Source organism: Kryptolebias marmoratus, linkage group LG1, assembly GCF_001649575.2.
Source record: "Kryptolebias marmoratus isolate JLee-2015 linkage group LG1, ASM164957v2, whole genome shotgun sequence".
NCBI lineage: Eukaryota > Metazoa > Chordata > Actinopteri > Cyprinodontiformes > Rivulidae > Kryptolebias > Kryptolebias marmoratus.
The window spans coordinates 28,200,126-28,228,012 of record NC_051430.1 but is presented as its reverse complement, the minus strand read 5'-3'; the positions used below and the strand labels follow the sequence as shown (position 1 = coordinate 28,228,012).

The following is a 27,887-nucleotide window of genomic DNA, read 5'->3' as shown; positions in this document are numbered from 1 at the left end:
CCCCTCCCAGGACCGCCACTGAACTGAACCATTCAGACATCAGTTACCCCGGGATGAACCTCAGTCATCTGATACGTAATTCGGCATCCAGCTCAGATGAAGACGCAGGAAAGTGCTTGCGTCTGTGTGCAGAACTTCAAAGTCCTATCTGGATCTCCATCCATCCAACCCCCCCCTTCCTCCCTCCTGGAGAGCATTTTGTTTAAATGTGAATATCTAATAATGATGACCGCACAAACCAAGCTCCTCTTTGCCGTAATGTGTGCCGCGTTTCATGTCGAAGCAGCAAATCCTCGTGCTTTCCTTTTTAATTTTTTTGTCTCTTAATTATACCCTTAGATTTCAAATTAGAGGGTCCACCATCTGGGCTAGTACGTAAGTACTCCCATGTGTACCTATGTATTAACAAAGTATTTAAAGCAATGGTATTCCCCTCATAATACTGGGAGGGGAAAAAAAAGAAGAAGAAAAAAAGCCCAGTTCGTGTTTGGCTTAGGTCAGCTGTGCCACATTTGCTGCACAGTAAAACAATAATTTAGTGTGTGGACAAGAAATCAGTGTAAATGTAAGAAATGACTCATGCTCTCTTTGCTGTATTACGGGTAGACACAGTTAATGTGTTTGGTCTGTGCCATTAAAAGGTCAAACTGAATGTGAAACCCGGCACTTAAAGGAAAAAACACACTGTAAAACAAGTCGGAAGTACAGTGAAGCCACAACTGCAGGTTCGGCATTCACTTTTAGGCTTTTCCTACAAACACTGATCAGTATTTTAATAAGTCTCTGCAATGGGAGGCTTAAGTTACAAGAAAATTGTTCACATTTATTAAATATGAGTGCATTTTTTACTTTGAAGAAACCATCTACTGTATATTTATTCTGGCATTTTGTCTGACCTGAACCATATCAGATGGTGCCGTTTACTCCAGTAATTCAGATATATAGTAAGTTTATATTGTTATGTAATTCTGAAATGCAGGTATGCACTTTATGTAAACAAAGCTCTTTTAGCTTCATAGTTTACTCAACAAATGTGAATGTAAATATGCACCAATACACCAAAATTATTAGACTTCTCCATCCCAAGCAGCTCTTTTCTGCATGTCGACATTGCTGACTCAGTTCAGCTGTTTCCATAGGTATACAAATGTAGCTTACAAAACTTTAATTTAAGAACACATTAACCATTGATACTTTGTTAATTCAGGACCTTTTTAAATCTAAGGTTTTTTCAGCAGGTACCAGTCGGCTGAGACTTATCAGCGTTCTCCAGCTGCTTTTGCTTTTGTGAAAGAGCATCTAAAATGATTTTTGGATTTCGTAGTGATTTTTCACTGTGCTGCTAGGCTGCAGAAGTGCATCAAACAGAAATGTTCTTCACCTGAGGGAATATCATAAACTTGTTGGCACAGTGCATTCACACAAACACATGGAAGTTCATCCAGTGTAATGATTTAAGACAGGATGGGTGAAATACAGGAGCCTTTGTGCCACCTTTTAATATCAGAATGAGCCTTTTTATTCATAAAATACACTTTATACTCCGCTCACCTGAACTGGGAGGGTTTAAAGAAACTCCCTCATGATTTCGGGTCATTCTGGGCCCTGTGGTTGCTCTCTAGGCGGTCACCGAGGCCCAAGTGGAAGCTGAATCCTGTCAGGGCTGTCGGGATGAGCCATAATTGAGTTGCTCTCTAAGCCGGTATGATGCGGCTTATGATGTTGGTTGCCTAAACAAGCCGAAGCTGGTTAATCAGGAGAGATTTATTTCCCTGTAACCATGACTGGTCTTGCTCAGTGGGGTTAATGGTCGAGGTCAGCGGTGTAACTGAGATTACCGCGGCGCGGGGTTTTGTTTGATGAAAGCATTGATGCACTATACCAGAATTAAAGGTCTGGACTCAGTGACTCATTACAAATCAGCGAGTAGGTGTGTGTAAACATTTTACTGGTACTTTGAGGCAACACCAGGAGTTGACTGGTTACGGGGATGCAAAAATTACAGAAGCTACACTCAGTGGCAACTTTAATGCTCACTAATCTTTTTCTTTGTTGTCATACAGAGTCAGTAAACAGCAGATTAGGCACAGGCATTGATTTGACTCTGAGGGTCACATGAATTAAATTTAAGGAGCAAACAGAGGTTCTTATCCTGCTTTTTATGCTCATGAATAAGAGCAAGAACTCCTGAAAAGAGCAACATGACACGCTTGTCATCTCTGAACTTATTTTTCAATTTTGAAGGAAAGATGTCAAGTTTACATCTAGCTGTCGGAGCTGAGGCTTGAAAAGCGTGGGCTGTGATGGTCTGGTAAAATGGTATGTGCTCTCATTATGTGTTCCCAGAAAACGTAGCTGTCAGAAACTGCTGCTTTTGATTGAACGAACATCAGGGAGAAATCAAGATCGGTTTGACTAACAGAGTTTTTGGCTGACCAAAGGAGGCAAAAGGCTCATAGGCTTTCTTACCTGAATGAAATCACTTAATAGGTCAAACTGGAAAGAGTTGTTTCTTGTGTAGTGATGAAAACTAATCAGATGCAGGTTTTTACTTGTTCCAAACAAAGTGATGCGTGGACGAATGACAGCAGGTGTATTGATCTGTCTTTGCAGCTCTGTTTGCATGTAAACATTTGCGTGAACCTCAGATGCCTTCTGACTTTTCTTGTGCTCTAGTCACTCCTCAGAGAGCACTGTCAACCACAAACAGAATCAAGTGTCAACTCGGCCAAGTTAGACGAGGTGACATGAGGTTTACAGGTTCCAGTAGTTACTCAGGCTCTGTAATTACAAGGTCTGATGTGTAACTGGTGGAAGTTTATAGCTTATAATTAATGTTTGGCTTAACAGCAAGTCAGAATGTGTAGCCTGTTTGTGAGCATAGGTGCTTGTCTGTCTGTCACACAAAAAAAAATGCATTTGCTCATGTTTTTTGACTTCTGTATCCACTTGTTTTTTAGGATTCTAACATGTTTTTAATCTATTAGGACTTATAAAGATGTTTGTTTTTATTATATTACCAGTAGAGTTGCCTTTTTGAAGAGTAAATATCAAAATTCACATTGAATTTGTTCATTTATATGTATATAAATATATGTTTAAATTTGGTTTCTAAGTCTGTTTAATTTAAAGATGCTCATTTGATGACACTAAGATTGGTCAATAAAAAAGTATAAAAATAAAATCAAAAGAAATACAATCCACACATTTTTTTTTTTTTTACATCGATGGTTAATGTGTCCTTAAATTAGAAGTTTGTAAGCACAATTTGTGAACTGTCAACTACCATGTGTGTTTGTTTACCTACGGAAACAGTTGCAGTGTTAATAATGGTGACGTCCAAGGAAAAACCATTCGAGATGAAGAAAAATTTTCATTTACTGGTATAACACTCAGATTTGTTGAGTAAAGTATATAGATAAAAGTGCCTTGTTTACATTGAGTGTGTACCTGCATTTCATCTGGAAAACTACTGGAGTAACTCTTTCAAACTTCACCATTTGATGCCGTTCAAGATAACCTTTTTAAGTTTGATTTCATAGTTTGCAATGAATGAATGAGCGTTCGATGACTGAATGAAGAGATGTCAGAAGGTTTAACCATCTAGAGTCTCTAAAAACTTGTAATGTTCCTGCTCAAAATTTTAAAGGGTCAAAAGGTCTGGTCTGTCCCTCATACAGACAGATAATTGCACATATCTGCAGCACAAAACACATCACTGTGAGATTCTTAACTCTCCCCCAGCTTTTTACTGACGTAGTCTTTATTTTTTCCAATGCTTAAACGCAGTCCGTACATCGCAGCTTATGTGCCGCCTCCTTCGACCTTTGTGACCCCTGAGACAGAGGGATCCTTGTGAGTGTGCGTGAAGGAAGGATACTCTGACTCGTCTGCCTCAGAAAGATAATAACAGACCATCTCCAACCAGTGGAAGAAACACAAGCTTGTGTTGGCAGAGGTGATGGCGATGGAGCGTCAGTCTGAGGAGAGACGGCAGCTTGTTAAAGACTTTACCATGAGGGCTTTAGTGTGCGGCTAAACGTGGGGAGTGTCAGTGGGCATTATTGGAGGAAGATGCATTGGGTCTGGGTCTCAGATGTGGGCGCTGTGGTCCTCCGAGCTTTTCCGGTTGGTAGAGGGAGAAGGAAACCTCTCCTCCCCTGGTGAGCTTCTGTGCAGCAGACTCGAACCACTCACATCGCTCGGTGAATTGTGCTGTTTGTGTGCCGAGTCATGCTTCTCTAAGGAGCTGTGTTCGTGATTAAGGATGTGTTGGTGTGTAGAAACCAGAATAGTTTTAGATTTTCTTCCAAGTCTTCAATTTGGAGCTCAGATTAAAGTAATTGAAAATTGCCCAGTATTATTTTTATGTTGCCTAAAAAGGACGTTTTAAAAGGCTTTGGTTTCTAAAGACCCTAATTTTATTTATTAAATTATTTAGCTCTTTCAGCCACAGCATACACCTGTTTTTGCAATGAAGCACTTGAAATAGAAAAATGACTTTCTCAGAACCAAATTAGCAATAAGCTGGTAAACACAATGAAGCGTTTGACTGCTAAAGAAATAAATGAACAGCTTTACGCTTTACTGAATATTGCACATACTTTTATTAAAAAGCAGTAAAGTCAAACTGAATGTGTTAAGTGCTTTGCTGAAAGTCATATGTCTGTGTTTTGCTGATCAGGTTAACTTGTGTTTTATGGATTTAGGGAAGGCTTATGACTGATTTCTCAAAGGGATTCTGGGGAAATGTTCCAGGGTTCTGGTTCTGGTATGCATTTTGTGAGGTCTGTGTACTTTTAAGAGTTGTGAATCAAAACAAACAAAAACAAAAAAAGCATCTGGACTTCTGTTTTGGAGTTAAAGAAGTTTTGTTACCCATCCAAGGAGCGTTCTCTATTAAAAACTGGAGAGCTGAATGCATGCTCATGATGCTTGCATGCTTTCTTTAGGCAGAGGACGAGTCTCAGGTGAGAGACTGCCAGTATCTCAGAGTATTATTCATAAGTGATCTGTAGCTGGTAGTTTTCTGCAGCTTCTGCAGCGATTTCAGCCAACATGTGGCTGTGGACAATATGTGGGGAAAAACTGTTCTAAAGAACAGGCAACAATAGGGATTCTTCTTGCATTCTTGATTGTTTTACTAGATTGGTAATGCCTGGGTGCAAAGGAAAAAGATGTGAATACAAGCAGTTAAAATTAAAAAATCTCTAAAGAGTGGCTTGGTTTACTTTCAGAGACTAATTGAGAAGTTCAATAATCTTTTAGGGTCCCAGATTAAGCTTGTTGGTTCCCCTTCTTGAGAGGACCAAGTGAGGAAATTGGGATAAGAATTCCTCATGACCATGACTGGGTGGTCGAAGGCTTCAGAACCCACCAAGAACGTTTTGGACAGATTATGGATAAGTCGATATCAATTTTATTTCTATAGCACATTTTAAACAACAGAAGTACAATTCAGTCAAACAACAGAAGCAGTAAAATACAAGAAACCCTGGTAAAAGTAGCGTAAAAGCTAAATTAAAATGCAGAAACAAGATAAAATTGCGAACTATAATGGGTCTCATGCTCTGCTTGTATTAAAAGCCAAGGAAAATGTGAACAGTCTCAGAGGTCTGATTATGAAGAGTAAATTGTTCCACAGATTTGGAGAAGCACCTGCAAACGCCTGATCACCTTTATATTTTAGTTTGGATCTCAGAACATCTAAGAGAAACGGGGTGGTGGATGGATTGGCTACTTCTGGTGGCTAAAAAATAGAGCTCATACTTCATTAAAACATATTTTTTCTTTTTGCTACAGTATCTAACTTTAGTTGTTTTTTGTGCTGTTATTTGTATCATATACCAGAACAGTAAACTGCTCTGATTAAGAGAGGACTAAAAAGTTCAAAATGTTTGCTTTTTTGTGTTCAAACCATATTTAGTGTCTTCTTTGAAACTGTAAAAGAACACACTTATTACATTTGCTTCAAGATTTACCTTACTTTATATACTCTTATAATAACTGACCAATTTGCTAGTATGGCTGTGGAACGCCAAAAAGACTGCTAAAAAAGACTGAAAGATTATTGTTAGTAGCATATTTTTTGCCATGATTGTTACAAGAGATTAAAAGCAGTAGTCATGGATAGATAACAGTGATGTAATAGTTGGTAGGGTTGTTTGCTAACAGCAATACCTGTATGCTTAAACCACCAGTAGGTCAGGTTTCACGTTTCTGCCATGGTTATTTTGTAGGTTAAAAGCTTAAAAGTTTTTGAATCACTGGTATAGTCTCTAAAAACAAGTGACACCCAATGGTTTGCGGGCTGTTTTGAATCTTTGTCAATTTCCTGTCGTCATCTTGGGTTGAAAACAGAAATAAGTAATATAAACTTCTGTCATGGAGCGATAACTGTGGGTGATTAGGAGTGATTATAGTTTGGGGTTTCCATGTGTAATATGATCTTTTTTATGCAAAGGGATTAGCAGCTGCCGATAACAAGACCTTGTATTTTAAGATGCCTTTTTCAGCCTGCCTTTTTGCAGGCTGAGTGGCTCATACCATGTGACTTTTATTACCTATGAGCTTTGGCCAGTGTCTTCATAATTCGGCACATCACACTTAAACCATTTGGATGGATGGATTGCACTTCTCTTACGGGAGAAAAAAAACACAAGGTCTACAGCTGTAGTTGAAGGATTGTGAAGTCCCTTGTCTTTTATTCAAGGACATGTAAAAGTGTCTGCATCAATCAGACGGCAGAACAATCTTCCGGGCACACATGGTTGCTTTTTTTCTCATCACTCATTGGAATGACGAGTGCTCTGACAAATGGGCTAATCTCCTTAAAACTTTTACAACACTCTGAGCACTCCTCCTAATGTCCCGGAGGTTACACGCTGATCCAGTCACTCGGTCCCGGTTGTTTTCACAGCAAACTCAGTCAGTATGTCTGCTCTTTGTGTCGCATCCATGCACAATGAGTCGCACAGCAGCCCACATGGAGCCCTCATAAATCTTCAGTGGAATGTCCCAAGAGGTTAACTTCAGCGAGACAATAAAAGCACAAACAAAACCCGACAATATATAAGGACTTTAGCTGATGCTGGAACTGTAAAATGAACCGCTAAGGGATGATTAACTGCCTACTCGCTGAGGTTACAAATGGAGTGCAGCAGACAGGTAGTCTGACACTTGGAGAAAGTCATATCAGTGGACTCAAAACGTATATAAGACAGCTGAATGCAGTTTTGCTCATCGACTTCTTATCACCCGTCGTCGAAGGTGGAGCAATAATGTTTTTGCATATGACAAATCTCATTAGTCACTGAACAAAGTTTAATCAAACTTTTAGACAACTTTTAGAAATCTGAAGTCATCTCATTTCGAGATGGCCGTCACAGCAAAGTGATCTTGGCAATCACATAAATGTCTATAAATCGGTCAATTTTACAGATTTTGAGCTAAAATCCCCAACTTACACTCTGAGTGCTAACTCATCTGTGTTTAATATTTAACTGTCGGTGTCCAATATCTCATAAATCACTGGGTGGATTTTTAATAAAACAAGAAAGTAATCAATAGTTGTACATCTATTGATGTACAATTGATCAACTTTTAGTAGTAGCTGAGCATTGTCTTTAACTTATACTTTGAGTTCAACACGTTGGATAACAAATTTGCTTAAACCTTTTGCATTAACTGTTAGAGGGAACTCTGTTAGCATAATATTTCATGAACCAATAGTGAAATTTCAATGAAACTCTCAGAAAGTCATCACATGATGTACATCTAGAACTGATTAACATTTGGAGTCAACCCAAATTAAAAATGGCCTCCGCAGCAAGGATCTTAGTAAACACAGAAATGGCTTTAACTCAGTGAATTCAACAAGTATTGTGTTAAAATCTGAAGTGGTAGAACCTGACAGTCAGTCACATTACATGCTGCGAGCACTAACAGATCATACAAGAATATGCAAGATATTGTTATATCACATGAGATCAGGCATAATGTTATTTTCAGTGTTTTTGACCAAATCAACTACAACTCTGTCGTTCTCAAAATGACTTGATCTTTTTTGAAACTCTTCATTAAAGGCGACAGGTGGTAGGCCTTTTTTTCAAGTAATGGTAGGCCTTAATTTTGTGACTAGTTTAACAGAAGAAGTGTTTTCTGACTCTTCTGTCTACAGTAAAGGTATTGTAAATCTCAAAATGAAAAGATTGTCTGATCTTGTAATTATAGAGCGAGTCACAGCCCTTCTTCTGAGCAACAGTACGTTACGTAACATCTGAACAATTCTTTAAATTAAAACTAGACACATTGACACCAGCTGACTGAAGCTATCCTGTGATGACAGATGGAGAGACGGAGAAATTTACACTCAATAAGAAGCCACTCATGGAGATTAGAAAGGCTGAAACGGGAGCAAATAAAGCAGAGTATTTTTCTTTTTCCGTATTTCAACACCCGTGATACCCAGCATGTTTTGACTTGTAAAGACAGGCCAAAGTTCTGAAGAATTCCCTAATTTACTTGTCTTAAAGTTAAATCTGACTCATAGTTGGAAGCTCAGAATGAAAGGGAAAAAAAAAAACCTTTTTGGTCAGAAATGTGTGCCTCTGTGTCATGCTTCTGCCCATCATACTTCCTGTTGACCCCTGGGTGTTGCCCTTGTCAGGGTCAAGTTGTGGGCGACGCCCTTGTCCCTCAATGCCAAGGGACTGGACCGTCCATGAAACCACCAACCACTAAGATGCAGAAACAGACCTACTTATTATAAACACAATCGTGCTCATTATGGTGCTTCTGTGCTTCTCCTCCTGTCGTGTTCAAAGTCTTACGTTCCTTTGATCGAAGTACCCCTCTCTGTGTGTTTCCCCAGTCTTTCTGGTTCTTTTTTTTGAACATCCGCTGTGGATGAACATCCCTTAATTTTTCCCCTCGCCTTGTGCAAATCACCACCTGCTCAGGCGGTTGATCGTCCGATCCAGCATGCAAAGCAGAAAGGCCAGTTCCAGCTTCGGTATTTATGACGACAATGGTGGCGATAGTGGTCACCCCCCTCTCCCCCTCCCCCCTCCCTCTGCCGCCTTTCCATTACATGACAAGGCATGACAGACGCGATGGTCAAGAAAAGCGTGGAGCGTCCCCTCGCAGAATGTTTGACTCCAGTTCCTGATCCACGGAGGCGGACTTGTCAGGCAGCGTGGAATTAAACTGTCAAACCGCTGCAGGCTGTGCCCAACTGTCAGGCTTGGAAGAGATAAACAATGCTTAGGTGGGAGAGTGCACACATGTGGTCAGAATGCTGGTTTGTGGGGTCAGTGTTTTGCAGAATATCCATGACATATTGAGGGTTTTACACCACAGCTCTCTTCATCTCCAACTGTCCCGATTGTTAAACGCGTTTTCTTCCCGCTTCCCCTGCAACAAAGTCTCGCTTCTCATTTGACTTCTAATATGCATGAGCTGCTTTTTCTGGTCTCGTCGTATATATTGACATTTGCATTTGGAGACACACTCCAGTCAAAGCTGGATGACATTCTGTCTCAGCCTTGCTGGTGTTCCCTGCAGCAGTCAGAGTCCATCAGCCGAAACACGCTGCAGGGCAAGAGGGTAAATCAGATACTCAGAGAACAGAAAGAAATGACAGACAGCTTTATGTTCTTCCCTGGATACTATTAACTCTAAAGCAAGTGCCATTTCCATTATAAGACCTTAATTTAAATCATTGAAAATGGAATTTTATGAAAGACCCCGGGAGAAGAAATTGTTCATGTATGAAAATGGTACTCAAATTATAAGGTTTTGAATATTCCATAATTGCTCACAGGCCAATGTGTCGTTTTTTATCGTAAGGAAAACTAAAGAAAAAACAATTAGATGTTGTTTTGATTGAGCCATGCATCTTACTTCTTCTTTTCATCACGCCTTTAATAAAAGGCCAAGTGTTCTTTGAAACAATGTAAAACATTATGCCTGATCTCATGCTATATGGTGAGAGATGTCCCACTCAGAGTATGTTATGTGGATGACTCTCAGCTACAACAACAAATCTCAATATTTGTGAAAATAAGTTGAGCTATTTTTGTGTTGGACAATGACGATTAGCTGTGATGTCTGTCTTTAATTAGGTTGACTCCAAAAGTTAATCTTATATTTGTATCTTTTGATGACCTTTTATTAAAAGTTGAGCCAAAAAAAACTTCCAAGGGCGAAGTGTCCAAGCAGCCATGTATTTTCTGTGGTGTCACATGCAGCAGGAACTCGAAGTGCCGCTGTGTGAGACATGACCTGTCCAACGAACTTTACTTCTTTTTATACTGCAGTTTTGGTTGGGCTTGGGCCACTGAGGTCTGCGCTGTAACTGCAGCAGAGCGATGGTAACCACTTTAAATAAATGGAGAGTAATTTCCCTGTTCAGTTCCACGGTCTGGTTCATGTCCAGCTGCAGCAGCTTGTGGCCGAAGAAGGCAAATTGTCGCCTTTCCTGCTTGCTGGAAACGCCCACAGACGGTACTAATTTGACAAGGCTGAGCAAGTGGACACGGCAAAGTGGACAGAGCAAACATTTGGACAAGTGAAAGAGGCAGGCACAGCTAAGTGGACAGCAAACAGAGGAACAAAGCCAGCAGTGGACAGAATTAAGAGGCTGTGACGGGGGGCCGAACACAGAACATATTTTCTTGTGCTCTCTTTGTTTTTTTTTTAAATAATATGGAAATAAACATCACTAGGTCAAGCTGTGATGCTTTGGTGATAGTGAAATGAGGTGCAGATTTCAGTCAGCCGTTTGCACAAACAGCCATTGTCCCTGAAGCTGTGGAACCAGTCAGATCCCATTGCCATGTGTGCCCCTTTGATAGAGGCTTCAAGTCAAAAGGGATGTAACCCAAGTCGTAAAGGGGCCCTGATTTAGTTGTCTGTCCTGCATCTAAGGTGAATGCAGCTCTCAGAGGTGAACACAAAATGGGCCACACCAGCCCACGACCCATATTAACCAAGCAATGGTCACACTCGGCCGGTGCCATGAAACAGAATATACCAATGGTTCCGTCGTAATGGATCCTCTTCTCCAAGAGGCCACTGCGATGCCTCCTGTCTTTTAGGAGGGCCATCTGGTTCCCAGTTTGGCTGCTCTTCCCACAGCCACACAAACCAAAATGAAAAACGATCGCTTTCACAGTCAGGATCAGGAACCAGAGCCGTAGCTCTTTAAAGGGGGTTTTATGTTGAACTCTGTGGTCCCCTCTTTGGCAGCCTATTGTGCCGTTGGTATTGTGTTCGGGAAAAGTGCTCTTAGCCGCGGTTTATCTGACAGCCTTTTGTTGTTTCATACATTAGCGCTCTGACCAGGTCAGACAAGATGGTTACATGGGAAACATTTAAGTATGTTTGTGGAACAAAAATAAGAATCTATCCGCAAATTAAAATGACCGTGAAGAGAAAAGGATGAATGGTTTTAAGACCGACATAGCTCAAAAAGTGAGTCAGAGCTCCAAGAAATAGTCAAAATGATTTTCCTCACAACTTATACGAGTTTGAAAAGCAGAAAAATCAATGTAAACACACCAAAGGGCGAAAGGAAACAGACCAATGCCTGCATTTATAGTTTACAAAGATAGACAAAACAAACCCACTGGGGCCTTTTCTCCTGTGTGTTTACCACACTCTCCAAACAAGCATGCTGGAGATTCATTGAATGCAGATGGATGCATGTTTGTGCTGCACACATGGAGCCTGTTTATCCATCAATGCAAACAAGAAGTAAAAGTTGCTGAAACCTCAGTATTTGATATACATTATGACCCTTTTTGTTGATATTTACCTCCCTTGAGCAAACTCCCCTCTTCAGTTTATTGACAGTAATTCTCTGCACTGCTAGCAACATAAATGACTTGCGGTGTTTGTCTGCTTTAGTTACGTTTATTCACTTCACAACACACCAGCCTAAGCCTCCCTCAGACGCTTGATCAGCTTAAGCCCAATTTTCAGTAACCGTGTTGTTGATTTTCAGAGAGAAAAGGCCTCAAAGATGCAACTAAAACCTCTGCATCCACAATTTCACTGAATACTTGGTGAGGAATATTTAGACTTTAGAATTTACAGGAAATTATAAGTAAACGCAGCTAAGGTAGCGCATTGTTTTTCCACACAGAAAGGCCCCAGGCAGGAGGCGAATCTGTGATCTCCTTACTGTGAAGCGACAGGGCTGACCACTGCTCCACCGTGGCACAATGTTAAATGAAATATGATATATGATACGGTACGTTACAGTACAGTGCAATATGATGGGATAATGCATACTTTGCCTTCTTGGGGAAAATGTTTTTGAACTTGGTGCTGTCCCAATAGATGCATCCAACAATAAAACATTAAAACAGTTACCCAATACAAACATAACCTGTGACATGCACTGCACAAATAATATTATTTTGAACCTGTAGGAATATATATATATGTAGTGTTTATAACCCTCATAGCCTTTCTGATCTGATTAAATACTGGTTAAAGACAAAAATCATCTCTTTGGTCTCCTTGAACCATGGTTGAAACGGTGAGTTCCCCGTTCTCCTCTCCAATCCACTTATTCTCCAAATGAAATTTTGGTGTCATGTACGACTGAGATAAAACTCCACAACAGGAAATGACTGATCCAAACAAAGTTGCGTGGTGCCTAAAAAAGAAAAAGGAAGAACACTAGAGTTGTGCTGTTAACAGATGTAATTCTCATTTCCTCAAAACGCAGGGAAAAGCGCTGATGATCATATCCTTAAATTGTCTTGATGTGCTTTGAAGTGGCTGTAGCTCCAACTGATTGTCATGGTTTTGACATTGTTCACTTTGAGACGAGATAAGCCATCTGTTTTAATAACGATGTCTGTTAAAGTAAACAGAAAAGTGATCTGAGCTTTTGATGAAGCCGCAGTGTAGATTAAGTCTCTTTTTTTTCTCCCATTTTTGGTTTGTTTGTTTTGATTTGGTTTTTGCATTAGCAGGGTAGGTCACATCTATCCTGCTCCTCAGAACCTGAGACCTTTATTTATCCCGCTCCATCTTTCCTGCACCCTGTAATCACACAGGCCTGCTGAGAGCTGCATGTTTGAAGGGTGGGTAGGTGGGTGAGTGGGGGGGGCATGCGAGGCTGCACACAGTCCCCTGCAATAGAACTTTACTTCAAACTAAACCACATATAATTTACATTCCTCGGATACCAGCAAACCTGAACACATAGCGGACAATAGAAAACAGGTGTGTTTAACCTTTCCTCCTAATCGTTTGTGCTTCAGCTCCGTTGGATGCAACATGTCTGACTTTCATGTTAGACCTAACCTGAAGGGCAAAGGTCATGAATCTGAGGTATATATCTTACCGTGGATGAATCATCGTGTTCACGCACATGAAATTATAGAGAATGGACAAGAGGCAAGCCAAAACCCGTCCTGGCGGCACGGTTTACATGAACGTTACCACAAATTGATTACTGCTTTTAAAAAGCCTGGAGTTTAGGAAACTGACAGACATGTGCACTCGCACACACACTTATACACACACACACCCGCAGTGGGCGATATCCACTGTACAACGATGAGTGGGTGAGAATGGCATCACCACAACGACACTGGCCTTACCACCGAGGAAACAAAGAAGCCTGTGTGTGTGTGAGAGAGAGAAAGAGACTGTGTGAGTGTGTGTGACCTTCCTTCCCTCCACATCGGATCCATCTTAAAATACTGCGGCTGCTCCACTGATGAAAATTGCTCCCTTTCATTCTTCCTGTAAGAGCGCCTGTGGGGGGAAGAATATGGGCATGTGGTGGGGAGGGCGGAGGAGGAGCGCTGGAATGATGTGGGTATAGAAGTGTGTATATTAATGCGTGTTTTGTCACTGCATGTGTTTATCTGAGAATCTGACATAATAGGCTGGCTAAGAGATTGTTTTACTTACAGGCAAAACAAAAAAGACAAGAGTAACCTTGAAATACCCCCATGTGAGGCGGACTGGGCCATTAGTAAGAGTTGGCCATCATGGTTTGTATCACAAGCTCCTGGTTATCAAAGGCAATGAGGAACCCATATGGGGATGTGTTGTTCTCTGCACAGAAGACTTGCATTAGCAGGGCATATTTTCACTCTCTTAAACCCTGCACAGTTGCTTGTTTGCTGCTACAGGGCCCCAGCATGCAGCTGCGCCACAGAGCTCCTCTGGAATGAGGTCTGGGTCTTCAGAACTCAGACCCCTGTCGTTGGGGTCTGTTAATTTTACAAGTCTGGGCTTTGTTACCCCTGTCGATGATACAGGGAAATGCGGAATAAAGTGTCGACTTCAGTGGAGCTGTGTATGAGAGGGAGAAAATTAGAGCCCAAGTTAACAATCTGCGGTATCATAAAACCAGTCTTTGTCCCACCCTGACTCCCTCTGTGTTTGCCTCTGTTTTCTTCTCTCTTCTTTCCTGCTTAATTTTGCTCCCCTCTTTCATAATCCTTGCTTCAGTTTCAAAGCTCTTCTCTTATTTGCAGTTTGAGATGGATTGATCTCAGACACCTAAATTGTGCACCTTTGAAAGCCCCGAACTAAACGGCCTCTTCTTCTTCTTTGCATCGTCACATATGGTCCTAGCTTTTATTTGTCTGCACAAGTTGTGTGTGTTTTGTCCGTCAGAGTTGGTTTAGAGCAGGTTCAGTGGCGTGCACTGCAGGAGATGATCTGTTTATTCATCCTAGTGTCGTTTGTCATTTGAACGTATGTTGTTGTAAGAAAAAGAAACAAGAGTTCAAAGTAAAGAAACCTTTATTGTTTGCATAGTTTTGTTTAATTTAAAACCTTTACTTCCAACAATCAAATTCACTCAAGTTTTTCTTGTTTTTTAAAGGAAAGTTGTTTTTTTTTTTGTTTTTTTTACTTGAGCTCATTTGGGGTAATTATAAGGACATGCAAAAGGAAAAAAAAGGATAAAAGAACACATCATCTCATCCACCCTCATGTTGGGTTGGTCAACAGTCCCTAATAATGTCAATATTATGCCAGCAGTTTTTTCCCTGGAGGGTGTCAGCAAGTCTTTTAATGTCTTTTATGTTACTGTCAGAGCCTGCAGCTCATCCTTCACTCTCTTAAGTTACTGCCAAGCAAAACTCTAAACTCCTCTTCACAGAGCCAGCAGTAAACTCTGTGCCGTTTTATCTGATAGAATCATGGCAACTACAGGATGTTTGTTTGATTTATTCTACAAAGTCATTTGAGACACGGCTGTAGAAGCAGCAAGTAGTTTGTAGCCCAAAAGAAAATAAAATAATAATAAAAAAAGCCATTATGCTTTCTATTTCTGTAAAAGCAGCTTCAAACAGAGGGGACTTTGGCGGTGGTTTTCACCCACCATTGACTCCGGCAGATTAAACTCTTTCCATTACCGAACTAAATAATAGGGGCCGCACAGAATCAAGATGGGGCCGTGTTTTATAGGTGCTGCCCTGCAGCTTTGGCAGGGTTCAGTGTGGGTCTGTGGCTACTGCGGCAGTGAACTCAGAGGGTGGTGCAGCTGAGGCTTTCTACAGGAAGAATCGTGGTGATGGAGGTTATTTTGGGACTGAATGAGGTCTTGGTTTAATCTTGAGTGACAACCTATGTGACAAAAACCTGAAATGAGAAGGAAGAACTTTGAGAGTCTCCAGGTTTCAGCATTTGGTTTAAGAGACACCCGTGTTTCTTCTGGACTTTGCACTTTCGTTGACCTTGCACGATGATGCTTTGAAAAATCGTCTTGAAGAGAGGAGACCATACAAGCGGGGATGAGAGGTGTGGCCCATTAGCCCTCCTCCTCTGAGAACTTCCCTCCAGCAACTTCCAACTTCATTAAATATGGCTCACTGAACGTGTGACTATCTGTGAAACCTGGATGATAAACGTGCAGCATTCTTCCTCCCATCCTCTGACGTCTGATGTGGTTTTGATGTGGAAATGGATACTGCTGAGGAAAAGGGGAACCAGACTTGTGTTACAGCCAGCTGTGTCCCCCCCAGAAAAGAACTCTGTAACCCGCTACATCTGGCTTGGCTTGGCCCGGCCCTGGCCTCTGTTCTTACTACGCCGCCATTAATGAGCGCCACAACAGTAATGGCTACCAGTGCGCTGAGAAGAGGAAGAGAGCAGATTGTGCATGATTAATCTGCCACTACTGTCAACTTTGTTTGTAGGTTTTGGAAGGGCTTTAAAACCTTGTGAGTGCTCAGTGTGCAGCTTTGTGCCTGTACAAATTAGTTTTTGTGCATAACGCTGCACATGCTCACACCCATTTTGTGTAATTTTATTAGAGTGGAAATATTGCTCGTGCACAAAGCCTGTTGTGTTGTCCCCAAAGCCCAAAGCGTATAATAAAGATGGAAGGAAGCTCTTTATGTTGGGCCTCTGTGAGGAAGCAGTCGCCTGTAATTATCACTGCTTTTCATTCCTTGTAGCAAACACAACAGATAAGTGCTCTGGCACTTATTGGGCCCGACAACGTGTTTAACAAAAACAAGTTGTTTGCAAACTTGCTTGTTTTTTTAGATCACATAACCAAATCACAGCACTCTTTCTTTCTTGCCCCCCCCCCCTTTTTTTTTTTTTTCTTGAAGCATCAAGAGCATTGGCAGTTGCAATGTGGAAATCATTAGCTACAAATCCCAACAAATATAATAACAGGGCGATTAGCTGTCTTCCAGGGATCCTCTGCTGTTTTTCTTGTTTTTCTCATTGCTGGGGCGGTGCTGTAGTCTGGCCGAGGGTGAGTCCTCCTCTTCTTATTCCCGGACTTTTTCTATTTGTAGATCTGTGAGTATTTTATTGGAGGATTTTTTCCCCCCCTTTTTTTCTGTCTTTCATGCGGTGGTGGTTCTGTTTCCCATCATGGCCTTATGATAAAACCACAAGAAAGCTCAGCCCTATGTGACGAGAGCGCAACAGTTGCTTGGTGACAAGGAAAGGGGCGCGTTGAGGGGGGTGGGCGTGTTTGGAGGGGAGTCGGCCCAAAGTGGTGATGATCCAATCAATGGATGATCTCTTTATTTCCTCCAGGACAAGGATAAGTTGTTCATATCTGCTGTTTTCCAAGGTAAAGTTTTTTTTTTCCCCTTTAGCTTGATAGATGTGTGGGCATCCGCAGAGATTTTTAAATGTCTATTCATCTTTACGATTGCCTCACTTATCTGAGTCCTTCCAGATCTGCTACCTCCCAGTCCCACCACAAGCAACCACACTTTTTTTTTTTAACAGTGGCAAAAACGATGCCATATTTACCATCTAATCCTTGAAGCCCAACTTGGCCTCAGCATGGCAGAATGATTGCCAGCCACAACCCATTCCAGACCATGTGCAGACAAGCTATGCTTCCTCCTGAAACTGAGGAGGAACATTTTCTTGAAGAGAAGACATTTACAAAGTCAGTCATCTCTTTCTTTTTTATACAGAGCATCAAGCAAGCAGCCAAGTTCAGTCATTTTCATGTTTGCTCTTTTAAAGAGAAGAGTTTTGAAGGACATGAACTCATTTGAGATGCAGTTAGTTGCCCTTTCCCTGCCTGATGCTATCCTCCTTGACTGGAGCAGTCATGAATACTTTTAGGAAGCAGTAACTCATTATTGGGCTTGTGCTGCTGCCAAACTTCCAATAGGAGTGTTTCCTAGTCATTTTCTTTGCTGTTGTGACTGCCAGAGTCAGAAAAATGAAAAAATGAAAAGTCATCATGTGACTTCTCATCATGTTTTTTTTCAAATTAGAATACGGTTTTACTGCAGATAATGCAACGTGGTTCCAATTACCATCATTTTTAAACTGATTGGATTGCAAATGTTGCTTATGTTGGTATCAGAACACTGTTGGATCTGCTCACATGTCTCTATTATGACCTGAGAAATAAGATGGATTGTCTGTCCTCTGGGTGTGGACCTAATGATAACTTGTCTCCTTCATTCATCTCTCTTTTATATCCTTCTTATAAGGACTGCAAAGGTGTGAACCCTGTTGTATCTCCATTAAACTGTTTTTGTAGTTTTATGGAGTCCCGTTCCGCCTCAGCCAATCTCAGGTGGATTTACGATCCGGTAGTGGATATCCTTGCATGCCAAGGCAGCATTCATTTGCAGAGATAAACGGGAGCCACTTACAAACAACAGAGTGGCATCATAATTGCAGAAACCTGACACCTCGGAGCTCCTTGCTGCTGCTCAACTCCTGTCAGCCAGACGATGGATGGCTGATAAGCTTGACTGAGCAACACAGCCAAAACAGCTTTAATTAAAACCAACTTCTGCTGTCACACTGAGAACAGCCATGGCTTCTGATTTGTTCTGAAATTAACTGTTAGTAGTACTTCTGTGGCACATGCAAGAAGCTGCAATGTATGTTTGCATACAAGATAACTGTTGTAATATACAGCAAGCTAAGTAACAATTTTCATTTAATCACTAATTCTGTTCTAATGACAGAAAAAAAGGTTCTGTTTTCAAAGAATTCATCCGTACATAGAAATAAAATAAAACTTTAGAGAATTATGTTGTTGTTATTCACTTACAGACCTTTGAATCTGTCATTGTCTGGTTTATTTTCAAGGTGAGGTTATTTTTCAGACAGGAAGTTCCTTGTTTTTAAATGTTTTTTTGTTTTTGTTCCCATGTACTCATTGTACCGTGTAGTTTTGTAAAAACCTCTGTGTTATGCTTGCTTTGTGTTCTTTTGCAAATTTTTGATCCTCGTACAACAGACTTGTTTTTACTTCCTTCTCTTGTCTGACACTTGGATTCAGTTTCTGATTTTTTTTTTTTTTTTTCTCACCTGTATTTGATCAGGGCAGAGCAGTTGTTGGAACTGTTGCCTCACAAGAAGGTTGCAGGTTGTTGTGACCCATTCTTGTGGCATTACTAATGGCCCAGGTTTTCCTCCAGGGCTTGGATTCCACCAACAGAAGACCAATCCTGGTCCTTAGGGCCACTATCCTGCATGTTTTCCTTGTTTCCCTGCTCCAACACACCTGATTCAGAGGTTAAATTACCTCTTCATGTTCTGCAGAAGCTTGTTAATCACACATTAATTTAAATCAGCTGTGTTGGAGCAGAGAAACAAGTAAAACATGCAGAGTAGTGGCCCTCAAGGACCAGGATTGGACACCCCTGGTTTATGGGTAAATGAAAATTGTAACTATGAGTGAGTTATAGCGTGAATAGTTGTCTGTCTTGTTTGTTTCCCCACATTTCGCCCAATGACCACTGAAAATAGGCACAAGCTCCTTGTGACCCTGTATGGAAAAGCAGGTAAAGAAAATGGATGTTTCTCAGATGGAGCCAGATCTTTCTCAGGAGTTGTGCTTCTGTCATGGTTTGGCTTTGTTAGTTTTGTTCATTTTTTTTATATTTATGCCTCCTAAAAATTGTCAGCATTTGGGTTATTTTTTTTCATCTGCAACCATGTGAAAGAAATAACCTCAGGATGTCAAATCTAAGCAACACAACACAAAATTTGAATTAGAAGTTTGGCACCCTCAGGGATCCCCAAGGAAATGTTTGCCTTTGTAAATGTTTGAGCTGAAAGGTGGATGATAGAGAAGGTAAGAAGGAGGATGAAGAAAAAGAGCAAATGGTTAGATGCGGTTGGAAGTTGGAAAACCTTGGATTTGAAAGCAAATGATTAAGAGCAATGAAGCACAGCTGGCTCACCAAGGGCTATAATGACTGTCATATTGCAATGCATTAGCTCATACTCTGTCCGAACAGCTTGACTCGATAAAAGGGGCCAGTCATTGCCTAACTACACACACAGCAACAAGACCCCACGGAGTCAAATCAAACAAGCAAGAATTGTTCTTTCTTTGTTAACATTTGATTGACAGGCACTGCGTGAAATTGGTTTATTAGCACCAAGAATAGCTGTTTCAATGGCTCCATCAATGATAATAAGCGTAACCCAAGATTTTTCAATACTGTCCTTTGAATCCCGCTGAAAAGATTTCTTTGACAGGATCAGTGGTCTTTGCCCAGTGAACTTATCAACCCAACAGTGTTTCCTGCTCCATTCAAGACTTAGAAAGGTTTTGCATAAATAAAATCAATGACAACATAATTCAATATTAAAATCTGGTTGTGTTTTATTGCCAGATAGCTGTGTTGCAGTTTCACCCTCATTCCTGCCATACAAAACTGTAGTAATGATCCTACCTTTGTTCTCTGTCATTAAGAAGCTAGATTAAAAAAATCTTCCTGCTTATTTTCAATGAAACTGCCACTAAATATCCACAGTGGGTATCACAGATTTCAGTAATACTGGATTGTTTTCAAGATTGAGACATCTGCTGCACAACTACTCCTCCAGTTAATGAAAAACACTTCAGCCTTTTTGGCAATGTCTGCTAATTTTTAGGTATTTATTTTTACAATGAACATCTTGACTGAACTAAGCTGTTTTTTTCTTGTTAATCACTTTGCACTTATTAAGAAAGTACTATACGTTACAAATATTTAATTTCTAGGGATACTGGAGTTCTTTAAACTTCCCTGAATAGGCTCAAATGAGGACAGAGAATGGATGGATGGATTTATAGATGGATGATACTGAAATTGCCTTACTAAAAGTGACCTATGACCTCACTTCTGTTTTCGTTTCATATTATACCTTTTCTGAATTATCTTAACTCAATAATCAATGTTTCTTCTAATTGTTATGCAGATGACATAGTTTTACCTTCTGTTAGACCAAATAGTCTTGCTATTTTTGTCTTTTTTCCATTACAAACTGAATGTTTCCAAATATTCTCCATCTCAGCTGTGACAAAAATGTAGATCTTTGTGATTTGACATAGGTTTTTGAAAGGCCACACGGTTTGTAGTTCATTCCAGGACCATGTCTTCGATATCTGTATCTGAAGTTTGAAGCTCATTCATTTGGATTTTGTTTCAGCTGAGAAACATAAAAATCGGACCTCAGCTTTTAGCCGGTCACCTGGAAACTGGTGCATACTCTGATCTGATCTCACTTAAATTACCCTGTGTGTCTATTTGTTTGACTCGGTCCTTTGTTTATTTTGTTCAGGTTTTTTTTTTTAAAAAGTGACAGTTACCTTATCAGTTTGTTATTGCATAAATGAACACCTGTCGCAAAAGCCCCCTCTCACACACACACACACACACACACACACAGTGCATTGAGTGGCGATTGCTCATCAACCTTACATCAGACTTTTGTTTATTTGAATTCCCTCTATTGGGAAAGAAAAGACTTTCCACCAGCCATTGTTTTTGTGGAAACCCAGCGGACACATATGGTTGTTATATACTTCCAAATTCAAGCCATATTTGCTTATGCTATACATCTTCGAGGCTTTTCTCCCTCCATCTGATTGTATGTTAGCAATAATTAAAACTTTTTTTTAATTGATTCTTGCCTGAATATTTTTGGCTGGAGCTTGTGCACGTATTATAATCATTTATAATAATTCCAGATATATTAAAATATTTTAAGAGCACAGTTGTCTCACAGAATCCAGATGCCCAAAGAAGCAGCTGCCTTTTTACACGCCTTTTTAAAAGCTTTCTCTGAGGTTTTATCTTAATAGATTTATAACCTCTTGTGCAAAACATCAGATATGGTGTGTTTTGTTTTTTTAAATATTAATTTTTTTCTTACAGAGTGTTATACTGCCAACGGAGAGGACTACAGGGGCTTCCAGAACCAGACCAGCCTGATTGGAGGGAAACCCTGCCTCTTCTGGAATGAGACTTTCCAGCATCCTTACAACACCCTCAAATATCCCAATGGAGAAGGAGGCCTCGGCAGCCACAACTTCTGCAGGTGTGTGTCTCACTCCTGGTGTGATTTATGCACACACTGGTCTTTACCAAAGACTGTATATGGATAGACTCCTAAATATTATGATCTTACTCTGTTCTTTGTGATTCATAGCCAGAAAAAGATGCAGCACCGTTTCAAAGCTTTAAAAATACAACTTTTTTTTTTTTGTCTCATCTCCAAAGCTGCTCCACTAAGGAGGCGCCTCTGTACACATCTGAGGTCTTTACTAACATAAAGTTTCAGTATCATAATAATTCATCTTTTTGGGGCCTTGATTAATGTTGTTTTTGTTATTTTAAACTTTAAAGGAAAAATGTAAAAAATAGTTCTGTAAGCCACACAGTTTTCATGAAGAGGAATATCATATAATCAATAATAATATCAGTTTTGCAGATCTCTATTTTTCTAAACTTATAAAGTTTGAACACGAGGTCCTAAAAGGTTTTAAAGCTTAGCACGTTTTGAAAAATCTAATCAAAATGTTACTAAAGAACTCCCTGAGACTAAATATTAAAACTCCTGATCTGCTGATGGAACAAACACGTCGTCTGTAACGTAACCAAGGTAAAATAAGTTCAACTTGAAGTGCTTACTGTGGCTGTCCTGAATCACAAAAACATGGTTCGGTTTATTTTGGAAACATAAAAATAAATGATGTTGTGCACCTTCAAAGCCACAGTTCTTAGTCCTTTTGTTTTTTACGACTCCTTTATGCAGAATAGTACAAACATTTTGGGAGCATTAAAAAGCTGCAACACAGGAAATGAGACCCAGATTAGAAGAAGCCTGAAAAACTATGAGAAACATATTTTGGTGTTATGAGCGTGTTTTTCTTTATTCTAAATCTTATTAATCAGTTCGTGACCTGTCAGATTCCTCTTGTGATCCTGTGTGTTTGGAATGTTTCACACATGTGTTCACGGAGATTAAATTTGAGCCCGATATCAGCAGCTGGCTTAATGATCAAAACACACACAAAAAAATTGGAAACAGGAAGGAAAGGAGTAGCCCGCCTCTGTTCAGAGGTAACAGAAACCACCCGCTGTTGCACCAAAAATGCCAACTTGTTAGCATGTTGTGTTTAACTTTCCCTCATTTCAAACTGCAGTGCGAATTCCTAATAACGAGATAAATCTCCGGTTTATAATGATGCTTCTGATAGCACCTGTTTTGTTTTGGTTTCGTGAAAGGATTTATTTAGCTGCATGCAGAGCCGGCAGTGAAAGTGGCATTGTTCTGTAAGCTTCAATTATTTCGCCACCCACTCTACATTTCAAGACATCTTTAGTTGTTTCTGCTTTTCTGTTTGAAGATGTCTTTTCTTTTTAAGATCAGCTTTACTGCAAAGTCCTCAGGCAATGACATTTGTTTGTCTGTACCGTTAGCAAAATATCTCATGACCCACTATACAGATTTTAGTGAAACTCTCAGAAAGTAGTACACATCTGCAGCTCGTTAACTATTGGAGTTGACCCAATTAAAGATGGCTGCCACAGCTAAGCAACCTTAGCAAATGCAAAAATGATTTTAACTCAATTTTACAGATATTGAGCTCAAATTTGGAGTGCACTCAGAGCACTGCATATTGTTCCTTTTTTGCTTGAAACTTTAGCATTAACTGTTAGAATCTGTTTGTTGGCAAAATATTTTACAAAGCCCTAGATGAATTTTAATGAAACTTTTAGAAAGTAATCATTAGTATATCACATCAGGTCATGCAAAAAGTTGTTTCCAAGGTTTGGCCAAAATGGCTATAACTCTCTTTGTTTCGTTACTTGATATTTGTTTTAAACTAATTAGACTAACTAGGCTTTTAATTTTCCAAGTGTTGGCCTTCACAGCTCCAATTAGATCCAGGTTTAGGTCCTATTTCAAAAGGTTTGCACACAGGAGACCTGCACAGACTTGGACTTGTGAATATTTCAAAGACGGCGTTTAGCCGAGTCATCACAAACATGTAAACACACTCAGAGCCTGTGGAAGCAAATCTGTCCTTCATCCCTGTAACGTGGAGGGACACAGTGGCTTTCGGTGTCTGGAAAGCCATTTTTATCCGTCAGTCACGCTCCAACAACAACTGTCAGCATTACAGGCATAACTGTCAAACTTGTGTACTATTTCCAGGGAATCCCACTGTTTTGTGAGTCAGTTGAAATTAACCGAGACGTCCAGAACAGTGGCTTGGCCCAGATTTTCAGGCCATAGGAAACAGAGCAACCCTCCCTTCCTCGGCCCAAAGCCCCTGAAACATTTCTTCCGAATGTTGGTTGTAAACTCATGGAGCAGCGACGCTTTGAAGTGGAGCTGGACGAATTTGTTTTTACTTGGACACGATGGGATTTTGGAAGATTTATGAGTTGGATATATGCAGAGCATTGAGGTAAGCGTTCCATGCACATTAGGAGCTCATTATGTCCAGAAAGCGGCTCGAAATGTACATTTTCATTGTTTGGATTTGGCTGTTTTCTTGGCCCCTCGTGCAGTCAGCAGCTTTGGCAGCTCACTGACAGCTAACAGCTTTGGGTTTTTTCCCCCCCCCCCCCAGAAAGAGTGATTTTTGTTTCTCAGAGCTGCAGCTCTTCTCAAACTTTTCCAGACATGTAAGGAGCCTCCCACCAGCAGAACTAAAGTGACCACTTCATTGTAAGAAGACGAGGGATGGCATTTATTGCATGTCTGCGCAAGGTCAAGTATTTGTGCATGCCTTCGCTTGCGCAGCTGGGTGCATGTTTTGTGATCAGGGAAGAGGTTTCTCTCCTGCTTCTTGTATTTGGGTTGTTTGATCACAGAAAAGGTGGCTCCTGAGGTTGATTTTACCAGTCATGTCTCATGCGTCGTTGTCCAATTTGGATTGCAAATCTCCCAATTTACATAAGGTGTGCACTGCAATTCAGATTGATTCTAAACCACCGTAACCTTCGAGGACTTTCACATCCTCCCACCTGATTTGTGTGTCTCACTTATCTGGGTTTAACCATTTTTTTTCTATTATAGCTAAAGCTGCAAAATGGGTGGTGGTGGATGGACAAAAAGGGAGGAAACAAATACAGAGAGGTAGTTTTAGCTCGTCCGACCCTGAAGCCAAATGTAGTTTTAAGAAATGAGAGCTGAGAGAGAGCACAGGTGGATAATGCAAAGCCGGGGGGGGGGGGCTCTAAGCTTGTATCAGATGTTGAAAAGCTGAGACGAAGAGGATTACAAACTGACTTTTCATCCCATCACTGGAGATTTTAGATGAGAGGGCAGTGGATCGGGACTGAAGAAAAAGCTCTAACAGCCCCCACATTTCATCTTTACTGCTTGCAATAAAATACCCCAGTGAAAACAGAGGAAAAAAAAACAGGCAGAGGGGAAATGTCACATTATTCCCCTGCAAAGAAAGGAGCAGAACGCATACAGAAAAAGACAAGAGTTCTTGTGTTTTAGCTGAAACGTAGGAAGCCTTATTTCTGCAGTGAATTTCTAATTACTGACCATCAACCGGGTGAGATCGAGACGTCACTGAAAAATGAGAAAAACCTCAGAAATGCAGTGTGAATGCAGATAACTGAGTGCTGAAATTGCCTGAAAAAGCTGAAACTGTTAAAGTTTAAAGAAGCAGAACATTAGCTAAAAGCTACACTGGCTAAACGTAGCAAAACTAGCTAAAAGCTAACTGTAGCAAAATGGTAGCTGAAAGCTAATTCAGTAAAAGGCTATCTGAGAGCTAATTCAGCTAAAGGCTGGCTGAAAACTAAAGTATCAAAAGGCCAGCTAAAAGAAGCTAAAAAAAATAGATCAGTAGATAAAAACTACAACTAGCTTTAAAAGACAAATTAGTAGAAGGAAGGAATTACAGAGATCTCTGTATTTCTATGGGGAAAGTATTTGTAATAAATTTTTTAAAGTATAAAAATTATAAAAACCAAAATCCTAGCACCCATCTTCTGAATGAGCTGAATATTTTGATATATGAATGATTAAAATTGCTTAAAAGTATGCAGAAATATGTAGAGGTAAAAAGGAATCCAAATGATGAATCAGCATTCACACAATATGTAAAAGATTTTATTCTGTTGCTATCAATCATTATGCACTTTTAGACTTCAGACTTTGATTTGTGTGATGTTCTTTGGAAGAATGTACTTAAAAACTGAAAAAAAACAAGGTCCTGATTCATGTTTGTTGTTCCATCCGATCGACCACGGGCCGATACTGGACTCTGCTCCTGGTGCTTTAGTATGATGGTGTGAACTTAATGATGGTTCAGTGAGCAGCTGAACTGCTCTGCCAGGCCATTTCCATGGCTATTTATATGCAGGTGTGTGTGCTGCAGAATTTACGAGCGTGCAGTATGGCTTCTAATGCTTTCCCCCTACATGGATGAGATAATGGAAATGCCAAAGTGAATAGTGTTCTCGCAGTTGATTGTAATTGAGTCTTCATGATGTCAGGTTCACATCTGAGGTCAGAAAAGCTGCAGCCAAGTTGTTCACTGGTCGTATGGCTGTGTAACTATCCCAGGGCGCTGCTTTGTTAAACTGATGGAGTTAATCAGGGAACTCTACAAACAGATGTACGTTTTAGTGGGAAAGAATCAGCCATTAACACTTCAGTGAATATGAACACCGTAAGAATTTTGGAAATGCGGAGCTTGTTTGAACAATTTGGTTTAAAACTTTATGCTCATTGCTTCTGAATTTTCTCCTCCTTCATGTGATTCAACCATTTTATCTTTGTTTATTGTTTAGAATTAGCTCTGCATCATAGATTGTCAATGTCATATGCCTGATTATAACCTGATCAGGCATGAAGTTTGTAATATTTTGAGACAATATTGCAAGTATAAGTGGCTTCACACTGAGCCGTGTGGCTAACTTAGTGCAAAATCAACTTAATTGTGCCAATTAGGAGTCCAAACCTCTTCTACCTCTGGGTATGGGAGTGTTTCAACAAGTTCTTCTAATCAGAGCCAAGTGAGACATCACTGACACCCAGAAAAAGAATGTAATCCTCTTTAAATTAACTTCAAGGCATTATTAAAAACATCCACGGCCAGTGGAAGCAGCTTTTCTTAGTCTCCATCTTTCTTTGTGTTGCAGAGTTAAATCCACAGTTTTCTATCCATCAGGGTCCACTTTTATCTGCTGTGACACCTCAGTTAATGTCTTATTTTAATCAAATTTATTTAAAGATTATACTCAATTTTATGTTTGTTGAAAAAATATATTTCCACACAAATATGGCTCAAAACCAAATTGTCATTCACTGTCATAATGGAGCCCGAAATCTCCTTCAAAACTATTATTAACTAGGTCCTGTGTGTTTCAACCACATTATTTACATGGTAGATTTGAAAAAGAGCTGTGGAAAAACTTAGACAAGAGGTGAGTATTTGTGAGCAGCAGCATGGTTTCATGCCAAGAAAGAGCTCCACAGATGCCGTCTTTGCTTTGAGGATGCTGATGGAAAAGTACAGGGAGGCTCAGAAAGAAAATCATTGTGTTTTTGTGGATTTAGAAAAAGCATCTGACAGGGTGCTGAGGGAGGAGCTGCGGTGTTGTATGAGGACGACTGTGGCAGAGAAGTATGTTAGAGTGGTACAGTACATGTATGAGGACAGCAGGACAGTGGTGAGGTGTGCTGTAGGAGGGACAGATAGATTCAATGTGGAGGTGAGACTGCATCAAGGATCTGGTGATGGACAGACTAACAGATGAGGTCAGGCAGGAATCCCCGTGGACTATGTTTGCAGAGGACATTGTGATATGTGGTGAGAACAGGGAACAGCTGGAAGAGAACTTTCGAGATGGAGGTATGAACTTGAAAGATGAGGAATAAAAGTCAGCCGTAGCAAGACAGAGTACATGTGTGCGAATGAGAGGGAGGCAGATGGAACAGTGAGGCTACAAGGAGGTCAGAGGTCACAAAGGAGTGGTGAGAGCAGCCATGTTGTTTGGTTTGGAGACGGTGGGACTGACAAAAAGAAAGGAGACAGAACAGGAAGTTTCAGAGTTGAAGATGTTGAGGTTCTTCTTGGGAGGGATGAGGATGGACAGGATTAGGAATGATGTCCTCAGAGGTCCAGCACAGGTTGAAGGACTGGG

The 27,887-nt window shown here is 40.4% G+C and overlaps 1 protein-coding gene across 2 annotated transcripts in view; it reads left to right on the top strand.

Moving 5' to 3' along the window:
- kremen1 (kringle containing transmembrane protein 1) overlaps positions 1–27,887 on the top strand; it is a 63,862-nt gene that overhangs the window by 1,698 nt on the left and 34,277 nt on the right. For both annotated transcript variants that reach the window (XM_017427900.3, XM_017427902.3), the window contains exon 2: positions 21,639–21,801. In XM_017427900.3, the coding sequence (XP_017283389.1) occupies positions 21,639–21,801 (163 nt within the window). The remainder of the gene's footprint in view (positions 1–21,638; positions 21,802–27,887) is intronic.